Genomic DNA, 18,477 nt, shown 5'->3' on the forward strand with positions numbered 1-18,477 from the left:
TCTCTGTGCCTCTATGGAGGGAGCAAAGCAAGTTCTATGGATGTCAAGTTGTTCTGTGGTGTTTGGGGAACAGGTTAGCTCCAGTTTTCTTGAGGTTTCACAATCACAGGGCTGAGCTAGGACCACAGATGCATCAGTGGGCTGCTTAAACACCTCCACCTCTAGGCTCAATCCAGACCTGGGTGGTGCAGGTCATGGACAGGTGAAAGCTTAGGGAAGCAGTGTGCCCTCATAGACATCCTTTACTGGTCTATGAACTGACTGACAAAGGACTAGCAATGGCCAAGTCTAGTTCTTCTTAAGAGGATCAGGGAAGCAGCTGTGGGAGACAGGACTGAACGGCAATAGGGACTGAGAAGTGTCCTTGACTCGAGACTCTAAAATAACAATGAGAAACTGCAGTTTGACATGAGCTAGGTTGAGAACACCCAAATATGACACTCACCATAGACTATGACAGTAGCGGTTGTGCTTTTCCTCTTGGCAACAATGTTTTTGGCGACACAGGTATAATTTGCAGTATCTGAGAGGCGGGCCTGCTTTATGATTAGGTTGTGATCGATTGTGATATAAAAGTTTCGATCTTCAACAGGATCAATTATGTCTTCATTTTTCAACCATTCCACCTAAAGATGCAGACAAACAAACAAACAAACAAACACAAAAACAAAAACAAAAAAACCCAAACAGATAAATCCCCAGTGTGGATCCCTCGATGGCTGCCTATCTCCATTTGTATTTATATGTACAACATTGTTCCATGCTATGAACTTCTGCAAACCAGGGGGAAGTAACTTTCTGAGGTCATGTTAAGTATCACTCACCTGCCAAACATGCTGATTCTGTCTGTACTACATTATTCTCAAATGTCAATGAACCAATTGGGAAATACAGTGTTCAAATTGTTTTCACTTTGCCCTGCAGGCAGGAACCTGGAATGTGCACTGCCAAGTTCAGAGCCCAATCAAAAATAATAGGCTAAGCATTTCCAACTGAACTCAAACCTTTTGCTATTTGATTTGTTTACTCTTGGCAAACTTACCTGCTGCTTTTCAGAAAAGAATATAAGGACTATAAAAAAGGCATTTTCGACATTATGTAGCTCTAACAAAATAACATTTGGATGATTTACGTGTAGCCTCACTGCAACATATGGATTAAATTTCCCTGAAAATGCTCAGACTTTAAAATGTAGCAAAAACACATATTTGGTGATGTATCTAAGCCAAAATATTTGGGAAAAAAAAGATTTTTCTACCAATCCTCAATATAATCAAAATAGCTCATAAGTCATACTCTGATTTCTCTTTTTCTACCTGTACTATTCAAATCTTTCACTCATGGTTTGCTTTTGGGGAACCTGACCTAACACATGACTGTACAGAACTATTGAACTATTGTTTTTCTATGCAAATGATATCAATTTAGCAGCAGTGATGTTATCCTTGCTGAATAAAAGGAGGGAAATAAACCTGTACAGGCTGTCCTTCCTGAGGGTAAACTATATCATATTCTGGCTTTTTAAATGATGCACAGGTTTTTCCATAAAGCAAAAAACAACCTTGATATTTACCACACTTAAAATTTCCTTTTGCATTAGAGTGGATGTGGATACAAGCAACCTTTAGTGGTAGGGAGTCAATATTGTTGCCATTTTCAAAATCTTAAAGAGCTTCTCTGGCACTGCAAGAGGTCTAAAAATTAATCTCTAAATCTGTCAGTGGGCTTGACACAGCACAGTTCTAAGTTATGTCTAATGCAGGGAGTCTCAAATAATGCTCCTCTAATCCTTACAAAAGGGACCAACATTTTAAAGGGGAAAACAAAAGCCAATCACAATCCTGAAATGTAGGAGGGATGGGGATGCAGATTAGAGCAACTATTTGTAATAATGTAAATTTTGGAATAGTTAAACACTCTTGATATTTGTTCTAATGGTAGTGAGAAAGAGAATGGAATCCATATAAAACAGGAGATTTTTAAAGTGTGTGTTTTGTTTTCAAATATAGAATATACTCAGCTAGGAGCATGCTTGGATGTATCCGATATACATACTCATACTCCCTGGACCTGGGTGGATTTTCTCAGAGTTTGGTCCAAGTACAATATTATGATCTTGATGGAAATACACAGGAGAAAGTAGCAAAATGGATCCAGTCTGAAATCTCCTTGAAGACAGTTGAAAGTAGACATTCATATATTTTGAATCTAGTCTTTAACTGGGTTATCTCTGCTACTATCCTAAAGAAAGCTTTCTATTTATAGAAGGCATTCTTGGGTTCCATTTCTATTGGTCTTGGATCCCTACTTTTTGTGTTAATATGCTTATTTCTCAAGGATCCATATCTCCTGTTCTTTGAGGGATATCCCTCAGACTCATGAACTCTCAGGCACTTGGAGAGTTCACAACTTCTCCTCACAGGTTTTCTGCTAACCACTGACCAATGGGGGCAGAAATATGCCTACTGTCCAACTGGGTCAGAACTGAGTTGAAACTCCTCAGAGTTTGGTCAGTCGAAATGTTGTGACCGTGAGACCTTGACTAAATTTACCCTAGACATCTTCGCCTTTTATCTCCCACTTGCTCTGCTCATTTCATGAGCTCTACTGGGAGTACTTCCTTAAAAATCTACTTGCAGTTAAATGTTTGGCTCTTGGTTTTCTTCTGGAGAACTTAACTAAGTCATGGTTGTCCAAAACTCTGGCTTCTCTATGTAAATTGACATCAGTTTAACAACAGTTAAGTTATCCTAATCACAACTGACAAAAAGAAATCTCAAGGGATATTGCATACTTGTTTATTGGAAGGGTTTATTACATGGAAGAAAGAGTTCAATATGCATGGTTGACAAAAGATTTAAAGAAACATACGTACTTGCTGGGTATATGATCTTTATGTTATCATACATAATGCCACATTTTACTTGGTTGTTTCTCACCAATTTTGGATCAGTGATTTTGTCCTGAGCCTCTGGAACCCCTAAAAGTCCCCCATCCCCTGCAATGCTGTGGAGGCTCCAGGGTCCTGTGCAGGGCACTGTTCTCCTCCATAATGACCTCTTTAATTCAGAAGCTGTGCTTTTATCTTTTCCATATTTGGTTGGCTTACATACCTTCATTGGAAGAAATAGAGGGTTCTAAAGCTAGGAAATAGCCATAAGAATAAAGGGAGAGCTAAGGGTTCTTCCCCAGCTTCTGGCAAGTTCCCTCAGTTCCCCACAGTGCTCTGTACCACCAACTGTGCCATGGTCCTCTGCTTTGAGAACATCACCTGCAGGGGAGGCTCAGTTCAGGGCTGCAGGTCATCCCTCACCTCCTGCACTATATGATCCTTGGTTGTGCTACACATCTCCATTGCTCCAAATCTTGAAACCCTTCCATGCTGGCTTGATATCCGGCAGCAAAACCTCCCAAGTTTCAACCTCATTTTAGATTGTTTACTTCACCTTTTTCCTACTTAAGCCCAGCTCCTTTTGGATATTTCTTTTGGAGTCCTCTCAAGTGGTAGATGTTTGATTTCCAAAGTCCAACTAACCTGGGCCTGGCCATCAGGTAAGTGTCCTTGTTCCACACTGTCTATTTCAGTTCATTCTTTTTTGCTCCGAATCTCATGATGAAAAGCAGAACTTTTTTAGGATTAAGGGATTAAAGTCTCTCAGGGCAGGATGAGACAGGCAGCCTAGCTCTCAGTCTTATGTTATTAGTAGCCATCTAGGAAAACTAGGAGTTAAAAAGTGAGCTTGTCTTCAGGGCCATGAACAAGCCAGGAGACAGGAGGCTGAGAAGTCAGCTCAGCCCTCTGAGATTATGTAGTCAGCAGAAATGCCGAGAAGCTGGAGCCAGACAAAGCAAAATCACCACGTCAAGGCCCCTGAGACAGAACAACCGTCTGCCTGGTTCTGAAATAACGTTAGGAATTTTCTCAGATGATAAGGAGCAGCTCCAGGTGGTGAGAGACAAATTCATGTGAAGAATAGTCACCAAAGAAACTCAAGGTCACCTTTACCTTATTAGCATAGTAAAATATATAGCTCTAGGTGGAGATTTAAGAGGGTAATGAGACAGGGGACTCATGAATTAGCCTGACGAAGAAGAAGCTACATGTACAACCAAACCCCCACCTCTACATGTGATGACATCACAAAACTGGGTTCCTACTTGCCCCATGAATGCCCATAAAAGCTACATATCTTTGTCCTTTGCTTGTACCTGCCTGCAACTCTGGGTCAGTGTCTTTTCCCTTCTCATTCATGCAGAACCCCTCCCCCAACAGTCTTGTTACACTGTGCCTCTGCCTGATTCTTCCAGTAGGGAGCACAGAACCCAAGAGCCAGTGACAATGCCCTCAGATATCACCTAATATCTGTGTTTTTTCCTATAGTCATCTACAGACTTCTGGGCTTATAGTTACTCCATCCAACAAAATTTCTGATTATTTTAACAGCCTCAAAGATGACACTTTTAATGTCGTGGCCCTTCAGTTTCATGTCCCTTTCTCCCAGAACAATCTTGGCTATGAAGATCACACATTCTAGGCCAGAGGTTTTCAACCCTGGTTTTATAACAGAAAAACTTAGAGAGCATTTGTAATGTGTAAGTTCTAAACTCAATCCAGAGAAACTTCTGACCCATAGAAATTCTGATTCTCTAATCTGAAGAGGTCTAAAGTCAGTATTTTTAAATTTCTCCAGGGGGTGATAATTTACCGCTAGATTATTGCCTTTCAAAGTGAGATCCCTGGACCAACACCCTGGGAGCTTGACAGAAATTGCAGAACTCAGACTCTGCCCACCTAGACTTACTGATACAATATGTGCTCCCTAACAAGAATTTTGGTTGATTTATATACCCATTAAAGGTTGAGACATATTGGTTTGGCTCTTGTCCTTACCATTAATTACGAGCTCTCTGAAAATTCAATTTCAAACATGCCTTTTAACGTTTTCTGTCTTTCCTGCTCACTTTCCGTAGGATCTCTTGCTTAACAATCCTTCACCAAAATTTAAAAAAGCTACTTTACTTACCAATTTCATTTCTTACTGTCCTTTAGCTACCTATTCCCTCTTCCCTAAGCATAAACTCAATGTCTAATTTTATAAATAATCCTTACATTATATCCTCAGCTCACTCATCCTTCTTCTCTTACTTCTGGGAACTTACTGGTCACTATTCCCCTCTACCACCTCTGAATCCTTGAAGTGGAACATGGCTAGAAACAGCCATATTGGATGCGCTCATCCAAAATTCATGAAAACAGAACACAAGTGGGCTTTGGATTCTGCCAAAAAGTCATACTATATTTTCATCATCTGCTCACTCTCCCATTCTCCTAGACAAATGTTTCACACTTTGTCCTCTCTCCTCAAACACTACCTCCCCCTCACTCCTCACTTTCAGCTGATGACCAACACAAATACATAACCGAGAAAACTGACAATCAGTTGAGATCTTCCAAAGCCCCCATCTTCTGCCTACCCACCCCTATTCTGCACCCTCTCCCTCAGCACTAGGAGAGCTCTCTGGGATCCTGTATGTCACCTCTGTGTTCCAATCTCAGGCTCCTATTCAAGGACAAGTCCCAGCAATTTCCTTTCTTCTAAATTGTTCAATTTTGCCTCAATTCAGAATAATTTTCATAAGCATCCTGACTTGCTGGTTTTTTTTTTGTCAAGACAAAATCCTTCCTGCCCATTTTTTGCTTCTATTTACCCACACATTTCTCTGCTTGTGTTACAAGACTCTCTAGAAGAGTCTTTTCACTTTATGCTCAATTCTCACCCTCTTCATCACTGCACCCATTCGGATCTGGGTTTACTCCCACCACGTGTCCATGACTCCCTCTCCAAAACTCCCAAACTGTTAAGTGCCCTGCTGAGAACTTGGTGCTCCTTGCACTTTACTCAACAGCAGCACTTGACCCCAGATTCCTCCCTCCCTCCTCCTCACCTGACTTCTTTGCACTTTCCTGGCTTTTGTCCTATCTTATTTCATTCCCAACCCCCAACTTCCCTGGGCTAGTGTGTGTGTGTGCCCCTGTGGCTCCGTCCTTGGACTTCTATTTTCTCTTTTTTCTCCATATTAACTTTCTTAGTGAGCTCATTCAGGATCATGCACATGACTCCTAAATTTATCTCCAGACCAGATTCCACCCCTGAACTCTAGACTCATATATCCACTGCCTTCTTGTGACTCTACTTGGTTGTCTAATAGTGACCTCCCAAGTAGCCTTTCCAAACCTGCTCCTCCCCCACCGGGCAGCCATCTCAGTTGAGGCCACCTCCAGTCTCCAGTTACTCAGACAAAAAACCTCGGACTTAGCGTTCACTCCTTTCTTCCTCCCTTTTTGCCCATTCAAGAGTCTGACCATTTCTTATACCCACGTCACCATCTCCTTCTCAGTTCGACTCACAACCATTACTCTACTGGATTGTTTCAAGAACTTCTGCCTTATCCTCAGCACTCTGTTCTCAACACCACAATGAGGCTAACCCATAAACCCCAAGTCACAGAATGCTACATACACCACATCTCAAATCCTCTATGACTTCTTGGCACATTTAGTGTCAAAGCCAAAGTCCTTACAACTCCTGAGCCCCGAAACCCTGCACCTCTAGGACCCCTGGCTTCCCTGAGTTCACCTCCTTCACACTCTATTATCTTTTAGTGTGCTGGCCCCTTTGCTCATCCTTATCCATATCAGGGGTGCTTTCCTTCTTTGAGGATTTTGAATCTGCTGATGTCCCTGGAAGAAACAATCCTTCCCCATAGGCCTGTTTGCTATCTCCCTTCCTTCAGTCATTGTTCAAGTGTCACATTCTCTGTCATTTTCTGGTCCTCTTTCTCTGCCTACATTCCAACCTGTCACCTTCCTTTCCTTTATTTTCTCTGTGTAGTTTTTATTATCTCATTTAATCTACACTCCTTTTTTCAGTATTGGGGATTGAAACCAGGGCCTCATTGATGCTAAGTAATTCCTCTATCACTGAATTGTCTCCTCACCCCTTTGTATTTTATTTTGAATCAGTGTCTTGCTAAACTATTTAGGCTGACCTTGAACTTTCAGCTCTCCTGCCTCAGCCTCCTGAACAGCTGGGATTACTGGTGTGTACCGCTGCACCTGACATTAATTACACTAGTTATTAATTTTCTCCACAATATAAACTCCAAGACTCATCTTTTTCTTTCTTTCATTCATTTTTATATTCTCAGGGCTTGTAACTGGTCTACAGTAGATGCTTAGTTAGTATTTGCTCAAATGTTTGAGAAATGTAGCAGAGTCAAATCTATGGTATACACAATTAGTCCTACATGAGGTTTACGTTTTGATTGTTAACATTAATATTCAATGTATTTAGTGAGGGCCATTTCCAACATCTCATATAATTAATTCATTTGTCTATGGCTGTTCTGTTGGGGATTAAGAATAGAAATTCCCTTGCCTTTGAGGATAAGATGCTTTGGTGAAATCATGAGACAGAAGAGGCCTCCAGAATTATACTGGTAGACTTCCATTATTTCACTGCTAGTTAGTTGAACATGAGTCTACAGCTTCCTATGGTCAGTATGTCCCGCTGTGAAAGTGGCATGTCCCTCTAGTCCACATTATACCTAGATATCTGCTGGAGTATTAAAAAAATGTGTTTGGATAATTATTGTAAACTTTCATCTAGGGACACAGAATCTAAATGATCATAGTAAGCCTTCTCCTGAAGCAGTTTAAAAACTTTAATTTTTAATTATCAAAGAGGTAGACATCCTGTAATTGCAATTCAATTCTACAAACCCTGAGTACCTACTATGTGCCAGGCACTGAGTACAGGGTGTGCTTGTGGTGCTCTATAGCTAGGAAGACAAAACTGTACTAATATAATCACGGTACAGACTGTGCTAAGATGTGGGTAAACTGAGGCTGGATTATGTCAGAGGAGGATGTGTGAGGAGAAAATATCTGAACTCCCTTCTGAGGATGGATTTCAACTTAGAGGGAAGACAAAGGAAGGACATGGGGGTGAGGAGGACACTTCAGAAAGAGGATAGCAGGTGCCTGGTTTCCAGCTGCTAAACCCCTTGAGTCTAAGCACTGGACAGCTAGGTATTAAGGGTATAGCCTGGTGGAGCGCAGAAAGGAGGGAGAAGTTTGCATTTGGGAATACTTGGACTCTAATGCACTGATGACATGTTTGGCCCAACCCATGGTTCCTGCAATCCAGTGAAGGGTTAAGATGTGAAGGGGCATGATGATACTTTGATTTAAGAAAGGTGTTTTAGGGTGAATTAGAAGGGGGCAATTTGGAAGCTGGAGAGCTGTTAACAGACTCTTACTACAGTCCAGGTGATAGACCATGAAGAGTGACTTGAAATGGGGCAAAGAAGATGCAGTAGATTCAGAAAGTAATTTAAAGGAACAAAGGACAGGGCTTATGAGTTGATTGTATGTGGAAAGGGGGACAGAAGGGGGACTTTTCTGCAGTTTCTGGCTCCAGACGGTGTGGAACAGGGATGGATAGAGGAGGCAGAGGGCTGATTTCCAGTTCAGACTGTCCTGATCTTACAAGGAATCCAGGTAGCACGGCATGATTTTGTCAATGGCTAAATTGCTCAAAATTCCCAATATTCCCATTATGAGAGGGGTGCTTTTCTCTTAAGTTCTGAAAACAAACCAACCCCAAAGACTTTTGCTTCTCTAGTGTCAGCTTTGTCCTATCATTAAGAACTGAAATTGAATATTGTTAAAAAGGATATCTGCAGGCAAAGTGGGCTGAAATAATATTTAATTACTATTTTGGCCTTGACAAAAATAATGAAGCATTAATGAACACTTAAAAGTGCATGGAAAAGAAAGAAATGTGTGAGAATAGTTCTGTTTACCATGCTAAAGACTGAATCATCAAGAGAAATCAATGATAGAAGAGCCATAACATATAATTTTTTAAAAAAATCATTTTTCACGCAATATTTCCAGAGCTAACACAATCAAATAAAGTGACACTCTTTTGTCTGAAGCAATTCCCCAGTGAATCTCCTTGCATATACTGCATATAAAATTACAAGAAATGGTACAAATCTTTTGTTGTGCTAGAATTGTATTGTATTGAATAGTAAGTAGTTAGTTCAATTGTTGCAATGCTATCTATTTAGAATTCAATTTCCTTTAGTCAGGAGTCAGTACCTGTTCTGGCCTCTAAACTGTTCATATTTTGGTCATTTCCACGGTTTCCGTTGATTTCACCTTCAAATCTTCCCATCCCTCCCACTTAGCAAACTGATTTATATGAGAGAGAAGTCTTTGTGAGTTGGAAGTTATTTTTAGCTCTGTATAAAACATTCAAGATGAAAGAAAAATCAGTTGAAGTTCAGAAAACGATAAAAGGTTTCAACCATAAACCATGAGTGGTCGCCATGGCTGAAAGGAACAACACAAACTGGTGTTCAGCGTCTATCCTTGTGGCTCAGTAACCGCAGCCTCTTCAGCAATTTGGGGTATATTTGAAGTAATTTACTCAAGTGTTTAAAAAGATACATGATTTTATTAAGAGGTAATAAAAATAGTTACAAGGCAATATCAGGATGACCTACTTCATATTCTGTTGTTATGTTTGATATTGATCAGTCCCATTGTGTAACTGAGTGTCTTACTTGAAGAAGCCTTTCTTAAAAGTCTCAGCTAAGAAGGCTGCTCTTGACTGCAGGGGTGCAAAAGCTAAAATGCCATTTTTGGGGTTATTTGTGCCTCTCTTGGGTGGGTTTTTTATTTTCCATATGCTTCAGGGTCCCTATTTATAAAAACAAGAATGACTCTAGAACTCATTTCACAAGGTTTGTAGGGACCAAATGAGTTAAATACATAACACTGCCTGGCATACAATAAATATTGTAGAATTATTAACATTTAATTAAGGATATATTAAAGGAGGTGAAAAAAAAAACAAACAACTCTAAAAACCAAAAAAATAGTGAGAATCTAAAACTAAAAATATTTTAATAACTGAGTTTCTTTAGCTTTCATTGACATTTCTACCAAATTCTACTCCAATCACATTACAACTGGAAGATTACATTAGAAGTAGACTGCATTCAATTGACTGATCTAGTTTGAATGCTAATCTGTATATATATTTCTACTTATACTCTGTGAATCTAAATTCTGGAAATAAAATTAGCATGCATTTTCTAAGTAGATATTAAAACATAACAATTTAATGAATCCATATGAATATTATTTTCTAATTAAATTATAAGAAATCATTACTACATAAATTTTTTAAAAGTCTAAGTAGAATAAATTTTTAATCAAAGATATTTTATTAGCCGGGTGTGGTGGCACACGCCTGTAATCCCAGCGGCTTGAGGCTGAGGCAGGAGGATTGCAAGTACAAAGCCAGCCTCAGCAAAAGTTATGTGTTAAGCAACTCAGTGAGACCCTACTCTAAATAAAATACAAAAAATAAAATAGAGCTGGGGATGTTGTTCAGTGGTTGAGTGCCACTGATTCCCGCCACCCACCTCTATTATTAAGTCTGATAAAAAAGATTTTTTATCAGACTTAATCTGAGAAATACTCACAATTGTCTTTGGTAATAAAGCATGCAATAAGCAATTTATATTTTTACTGTTATCTAATTTAAACCATCTGTATTTTTCTAGTATTTATATTCCTCTAAGATTTGTGAGGTTTTTCTGTTTTTTCCTTCGGGTACTTTAATCCTCATCACTTCTTCTTTTAATGGGAAGAGTCTCTATGCCACCCCACACCCATCCTATGGCACAAGTCTCATTAGCTTTAATACTTTATCTAGATTTCAGGAGATGGAATTTTCCCTCCAGTCACCTCTGTTCTCCCCAAAGCCCCTGAATTCAGATGTGATTGTTCCCAATTCTCTCCTTGCTTCTTTCTTCTGGTAGCAAGGATTCTAGAGGCAGTTGGGTTCTAATGGGAATGAAGAGGTAGGATTTCTGGGACACACCCTGTGGCTATTGAATAATTACCCTTTTGGGGTCAGGGGAAGTAGGGAGTGTGATCTGGAGGAGGAAAGGGCCCCCTATTCCCCAGTGTGAATCATGAGAATAGTGACTTGAATTAAGGGAGCAGAGAGTATTTAAAAGCTAAACATTTTCTCTATGCTGAGAAAGTGGAAGGAGGGGAGAGGAATGAAGAGTTTGGCCAAAGGGAGAGGAAGAGGAAGGCAGGAGATCACCTTGACAGTTCCAGACACTCAGTGAGGTCCTTTGCATATTTAATCTCTAGTCCTTACCACAGCACTCGGGAGGAGGTATTTATACACCTGTCTTTTTCAGATGAAGAGATGAGGTTCAGAGAGAACTTGCTCAAGTTTACAAAGTCTGTGCAGGAGCACAGATTTGAATTCAGAACTGCTGGACCTCCAGGCTCTTTTCTGTCTACTACGCACAGAATTCAGAGGGAGCAACTATAGTGATCCAGGCTTGAGCCTTGGCAGAGTGGACTCCAGGTAGAGGCTAAAGAAGTAGGACACTAAGACACTGGGACTTGAGCGAGCCTCTAGTTGGTGCTCCCAGAAAAGCAGAGAGGTCTTGAGGAGAGGCATTGGCTGTGCCCTCTCTTATCACCATGACCTTGACCACTCACATGGCCAGTGAGGTTTACTTTCAGGGCTGGCACCAGGCCTGGGTATGCTTTGACTTGAGTGATGCCAGGAAAGCCTCCTAACTTTCCAAAATTACCTCCCAAATTTTTGGCAGTGACTTGAAATGTCTTTAAGAGGGACAGTGCAAGTTTTTAATACCATCATTTCCCTTCATGTGCAAATGGCCTGAAGAAATAACATAAATGAAGCCATACAAAATACTAGAAACATGGAATATAAATGCTAATGGAACTCCTCATGGTTTAGATAAAGAAGAGTTTGAAGATAATATGATTTCAAAATAGGATTTCAAAACTCGGATTGAAGCATCTGGCACTGTGCAAGAATTTCTAAGGGATACACAACAAAAATATTTTGAAGGGAATCAGTGTATCTTTAACTTCTACATGTAGTCCTTCAAAACTAATCCTTAAGAACCTTCCTGTAATTTTCAAGGATGGTGTCTCTTACATTAAATTGTACCATAACACATTGTCTGAGAGCACAGAAACCTTCAGGGTGCCAGATATGGAGAAATCAGGAATATGAGTGTCGGTACTTGAGAAAACAGTGGGACTGTAATAACTGGGTAACAAATCCTTCTACAAGCCAGGTGTTTTACAATCCTTAACTTTCATCAAAACTGGAGGAGGGACTAATATACTAGCTGGTGGAATGCTGGACATAAATTTTGATGATAGGTCACTATGTGATATTTGGCATATAAGTCAGAAGTTGTACAAGGAGTTGAGTGACATGTGAACAGCATAACAATGTATTCTTACTTATGTATGAGAAGAAGACTCTCAGAATTTGAATTTATTATAAATGACAGAAAGAAATAAAAATGATTTTATCCTGTCTCATTTCAGCCATAAGTAACATAAAAATGTGGCTGGATGAGCTCACTGGGGGAAGATGACAACCCTATTTCTACTATTAAAAGATATATTTTCTACAATAAAATTCTAGGATTTATGACAAATAATTACTTACTGCAATCTGTAGTAAGCTGGGTTTCTTTAGATCAATCATGTACTAATTATAATTAATATAATGACAATATAAAAGAAATTTTAAAACTAAAATTCTTATGGTCATAGAAAATAAAATGTAAATGTATATTTTTATTACAGAGAAGTATGTCATGGTGATCAATGATAAAATTTTATACCTAAAATGTATTCCATTAGGTTAAAAATCATGGAAGAAGTAGTATAGAAATACAAGTTAAAATAGAAAATGGAACATGATTAATCTCCCTTTTACTATTAAAGAACAGTTTATACTCAAGTTTTATTAATGGATGACATTGAGTAAGAAGTCATTATGATGTTGGCTTTCCATTGGATAACTTTAAATCATCTAACAGTTTTTTAAAAGATAACAAATATTTATAACCCAACTAGACCTAGCATCTTTTCCCAACATTTAATTCTAATTTTAGATACCTACTTAAAAATGTGTCAGGGGATATATACTTTTTGTTTGTTTGGTTGGTTGGTTCTGGGAATTGAACCCAGGGTACATAACCAGTGAGCAACATCCCCAGCCCTTTTTATTTTTATTTCTTAAATTTTGAGACAAGGTCACTAAGTTGCTTAGGACCTTGCTAAACTGCTGATGCTGGCTTTGAACTTGTAATGCTCCTTCTTCAGCTTCCCAGGTGCTAGAATTATAGATGTGGAGGGACATATACTTTTAAAATATTTAGGGAGAGTCAAGAAAAAAAGTTTGAAGATAACTGCTCTAGGGCATGGGAGGATGGTTGGTGGCTTTGATAACAAAAACAAAAACAAAAAAAAAAGAAAAAGAAAGAAAGGGGGAATTTTACCAGGGGAGAATGAAGCAGGCTAAGATCCGGAAAGACCAAAGAACAGGGTGGTAAGAGTAGGAATTGTATTTCTCCTGGATATTTCTACAGTTATTTAAATCAATTCACTTTTTTTTTTTTAAAGAGAGAGTGAGAGAGATAGAGGTAGAGAGAGAGAGAATTTTTTAATATTTATTTTTTAGTATTTGGCGGACACAACATCTTTGTTTGTATGTGGTGCTGAGGATCGAACCCGGGCCGCACGCATGCCAGACGAGCGCGCTACCGCTTGAGCCACATCCCAGCCCCTCAATTCACTTTTATAAAAGGCCAATGAGCCCTTGCCAAAAGACTCAGACCCACCTGTGCCATTCCTTGATTCTATGATCTTAAGCAAGTTATATAACACCATTAAAGCTTATTTTTTTATCTCTAAAACAAGCATATTCTACCTTCCTCATAAGATTCTTGTGAGGTACAAAAACTATAATACATCTGAAAGCACTTTTGATGACTGCTATGCAATTTTAGGCTGAAGTTTTATTATGATTATGTCTTCACAGAGTAAATAATCCATTCTAGAGTCTTGAGACAGTATATTTAGCACTGTAAATGACTTTCATAAATCAAGATTTATAAATAAGGAAGAGAGATATAGATACCTAGCACAAAATGAAAGATCTTTAAAATATTTTTAATGGGTGCATATTTTACCCATGGTATCCCATTAAAGTCTATCCTAAAGACATTTGCTGTTTCTTTTTTTGGTGTGGGGGTGTATACCAGAGGGATTAAACCTAGAGGTGTTTATTTACATCCCCAAACCTTTAAAAAAATTAAATTTAGAGACAGAGTTTCACTGTTACTTAGGGACTTGCTACATTACTGAGGCTGGCTTTGATCTCGAAATCCTCCTGCCTCAGCTTCCCGAGCCCCTGGGATTACAGATGTGTGCCACTGTGTCCTGTGGACATTAGTTATATATACATATTCAGATACTTATAAGCCACCATTTTAATCTCACTGGCCATACTGTGGTTTGCTATTTCTTAGGTGACAAGGATACTGAGCAACAACAAGACATAGTTCTGTTAGGAGTAATCTTCACATTGTCCTTGTTCAACATTTAATTAAGGAAAATCAAACAAAAATGAAGTTATCCTACTCTAGCTGAAAGTGTCAGCACATTAGAAAGAGAGAAAGTGGCTCAGTGGTTATGTGCCCCTGGGTAAGGTGGTGCACACATGTAATCCCAGCAGCTCTGGAGACTGAGGCAGGAGGATTTTGAGTTCAAAGCCAGCTCAGCAAAAGTGAGGCACTAAGCAACTCAATGAAACCCTATCTCTAAATAAAATACAAAATAGGGCTGGGGATGTGGCTCAGTGGTCAAGTGCTCCTGAGTTTAATCCCCGATACCAAAAAGAAATAAAAAAGAAATTTAACCCAGAAGACACAAAACTGAAGGTTTACAAACCCCTCTCAACATTCCCAACTGCCTTGCTGACTCCTGTACTCAGAAATTGTGTCGGCTAGTGACTTCCTATTCTTTTACCTCTTGGGCTTTGTGAGGCCCTGGGTCTCCAAAAATTTAATAATTTTGTAATCTCCCTTATTCCCAGTGGATGAAGCATGCCTCTTTTTTTTCTTCCAACAGATTAAATAAGTCAAAAGATAAAAAACTCCTCCCAAAGGTCTTTGCTTTCTTTTGCATCTCCAGAAATTGTCACACATATGTGTCTCTTCCATCTTGATAGCAAGTCCACAATGAAATTATCACTCACCTCCCTAGTTGTGCTTTAGCCTTCTCTTTCCCTTAGCAGAATATTTTCCACCTCCATCCATTCATCTGCCCATTCACTCTTCAACTGACCATTGTCTGAGTTCACAGTCACTACACTACTCAAACTTCACTTTGAAAGGTGACCAATGGCCTCCTAATTGCCAAGTCTAAAGCCATCTCCTCTTCATTGACCTCCCTAAAAATGTCCCTCTGAAAACCTTCCCCTGGGTTGGGGTTGTGGCTCAGTGGTAGAGTGCTTGAGTGCTTACCTAGCACATGTGACACCCTGGGTTTGATCCTCAATACCACATAAAAATAAATAAATAAAATAAAGTCATTGTGTCCATCTACAACGAAAGAAAAAATATTCAAGCAAACAAACAAAATCTTCCCTCCCACTGCTGCTTTTTATTTATTTTTTGGCCCCCTGATTATCTGTGCTTTTGCAAAGCTTTCATTAGTCCATTTATTTTTATCTACCATTTTCTTATGGTCCTTCTTGGGGATCTTTCATTATTTCTCTCTTCCATTTTATATCAGTGGTTCTTAACTTTGTACATTGGAATCTTCTGGGAGCTTTCAAGACCTCCTCCTATCTGGACCCTATTTGCAGAGGTTTTGATTTAATTGGTCATATCAGAGGCCCAGGCAAGATGTTTAAAACCTCCCTAGGTGATGTTCATCTGCAGCCAGGTTTGAGAACAACAGGCTTATGAGCATTGCTTGGGCGATCTTATTCACTCTCATGGCTGATAACTCAAAAATCATTAACTTCAGTTCCAATTTTTGTTAAGCTCCATCCATATTTCCAATTACTTTCTAGATAATTTCATCTAGATGCTCAACAAATATGAAAAGCATAACAAGTGCTGAATCGATCACAATATATCTTCACATTGATTTCTCCATAAACTAGGCTCTCCTAGTCTTCCTCTTAATGGAGTCAGGAATAGACCTTGAAGTTGAGTTTAATTTCTTTTTTATGTTCTAAAATTCTAAAATTTTTATTATTTCATGAAGTATGTGCCTATAATAACAACACACAACACAAAATCATGGGCTTAGTCTCAGAAAATTGATGAGCTGATGTATCATATTTTAAATAAGTTAAATGAATCTTCCCCAAAGATATTTTTGTCTGGATATTATCTGATTAGCTTACAAAAATCAATCAAATAAGGCCACACACACACAATCTGTGTCATTTTAATGGAACGAATTTCAAAGATGTACAGTCGATAAAACTTTTTGGTTGTAAAGGAAAAAATGGCTTTGGAGCTAGGCCTGATTGGCTCTGTATTCAGCCTCATCACTAATTGAGTTCACAGCCTTAAGTGGGCTGCAATCTCCCAGAATCATAATCTTTACCTGTACAATGGGAAGGACCATTGTTCATCTGCAGCCAGGTTTGAAAACAACAGGCTTATGAGCATTGCTTGGGTGATCTTATTCACTCTCATGGCTGATAACTCAAAAATCATTAACTTCAGTTCCAATTTTTGTTAAGCTCCATCCATATTTCCTCCAGGGGCTATTGGAGGTTTTAATGAGATATGGAAGAGAGAGAACCTGGAATTAGGAGGTAGTCAGTAAATTTAATTGCCTCTTACTTAGTACTTAACTGTAACTCAGAGCTTTATCAACATAAATGTGTCTTAAATGCATTCAGTACCCCTCAGTGTCTCTATTAAGAAGGACATTATCTTTAAATTCATAATACCAATTAGGAAAAAACAAAGAAACAAACACCTGGGAGAAATCTGACTTTCAATTCATTGCTGCAAGAAGGTGGTTGGTTTAGGAATCCTCATCCAGAAAACTCATGGTGAGGAAAGTTTTCCATGGTTATGGTGACCAGTCCTTCCAGTGTAGGTAGCAGAAGAGATGGCACATTTCTAGCCTCCCCCATGTGAGGACTGATTTCCAGCTCTGGCAGTTGAAGGATAAGATGTCTAGAAGTCCCTCCAACAGTTAGGTCTCTCTTTCTATGGAAGCCTTTACTCTGTCACAGTGGTCTCAAAATACTTACATGATTTGATTAATGAAGATCAGGGATTCCCAGTTCAATTGTGAGTTTCAGGACTGAAGATATTGAACCCATATTGTGTGTTCCCAGAAAAGGTGTATAAAACTGCCATCTCTGCTTGTGTGTGGTGTGATTTAAGGAACAACTTTTTTTATGGTGCCGAGATTCATGGTTTTATAGTTTCACTGTTACTGGCATTTTATAAAAGTCAGAACTGTTGGCTGTGTAAGTTCTGTCAGGGAAAGAGAAGTTTTGTAGCAAAGCATGGGGATCATTTTTCAATGGCTCAAGCTTCTATAACTTCTTTTGAGTGGCTACTCCAGCATTCAACAACCTTCATATTTCAAAAAAATCTCTATTCCTCTTCTCTAAATGCTTTTTCCTTTAGTTTAAACTTCCATTTTGATTTATATTATCAGCAAAGAGAAAAATGTATTAACATTCCCAATGGGTTGTCCATTTTAAAGCTCATGATTAAATATGGGATAAATTATAATCCTCAGTTTAATCTTGATTTTCCATAGTCATTCTCTCACCTTTATTCACTCCCCTCCATCTTTCTAATTAAACATTGTACAAGTTAGGCTACCTAAGACAGATTTCCAATTTTCAAGTTGTGTTCTCATATTTAAGAGTTTATAAAGTAGGGGCCCCATTTAGGTAGTTTTAAAACTTTCATTTATTTCCAGTATTTTTTTATATAATTCACTAAAAGTTTGACACATAACCATGTTTATGCTTTACTATTAAAGACCAAAAGAGAAATATTTTGGGCAAAGTGATACAATTTTTAAAAAGTCAAAGCCACAGCCTTATTGATTCTTCATCCTTCCCAATTCCCTAGGCAAAAGGAATATATTCCAGGATGATTTTTTTTCCCTAGGAATACCAGACACCTGGGTTAGTAACCATAACTATTTTTAAATTCATTAAACATATTCTCTGAGTTATTTTAAAAGAAAAGCAAATTAATGTCATAGTAAGAATGTATAATTTGACATTTTGGTCTTAAATTCTGACCAACAGTTCCTAAAAAAAACAAAAAGGATGATATATTTGAAACCATAATAATGACATAAAGGTTTCAAATAATAGTGGAGACATCATAATAACAAATGATGATGTTGAAACTTTACACAGTTGAATATTAAATATTAGAAATGCCAGCCACATTTGGTGGCAAGCATATTCTTTAAATTCTAAACAAAACAAAAAGCTTTTTCTAATGACATGCTTTGATCACCTACAGAAGACT

At 38.6% G+C, this 18,477-nt stretch overlaps 1 protein-coding gene across 2 annotated transcripts in view; it reads right to left on the reverse strand.

Annotated features, from left to right (window-relative positions):
- The window catches only part of Unc5c (unc-5 netrin receptor C), a 344,358-nt gene that overhangs the window by 75,688 nt on the left and 250,193 nt on the right, over nucleotides 1-18,477 (reverse strand). For both annotated transcript variants that reach the window (XM_048813645.1, XM_048813646.1), the window contains exon 5: nucleotides 446-626. In XM_048813645.1, coding sequence (XP_048669602.1) covers nucleotides 446-626 — 181 coding nt within the window. The remainder of the gene's footprint in view (nucleotides 1-445; nucleotides 627-18,477) is intronic.

Source organism: Marmota marmota, unplaced genomic scaffold (assembly GCF_001458135.2).
Source record: "Marmota marmota marmota unplaced genomic scaffold, marMar, whole genome shotgun sequence".
Taxonomy (NCBI): domain Eukaryota; kingdom Metazoa; phylum Chordata; class Mammalia; order Rodentia; family Sciuridae; genus Marmota; species Marmota marmota.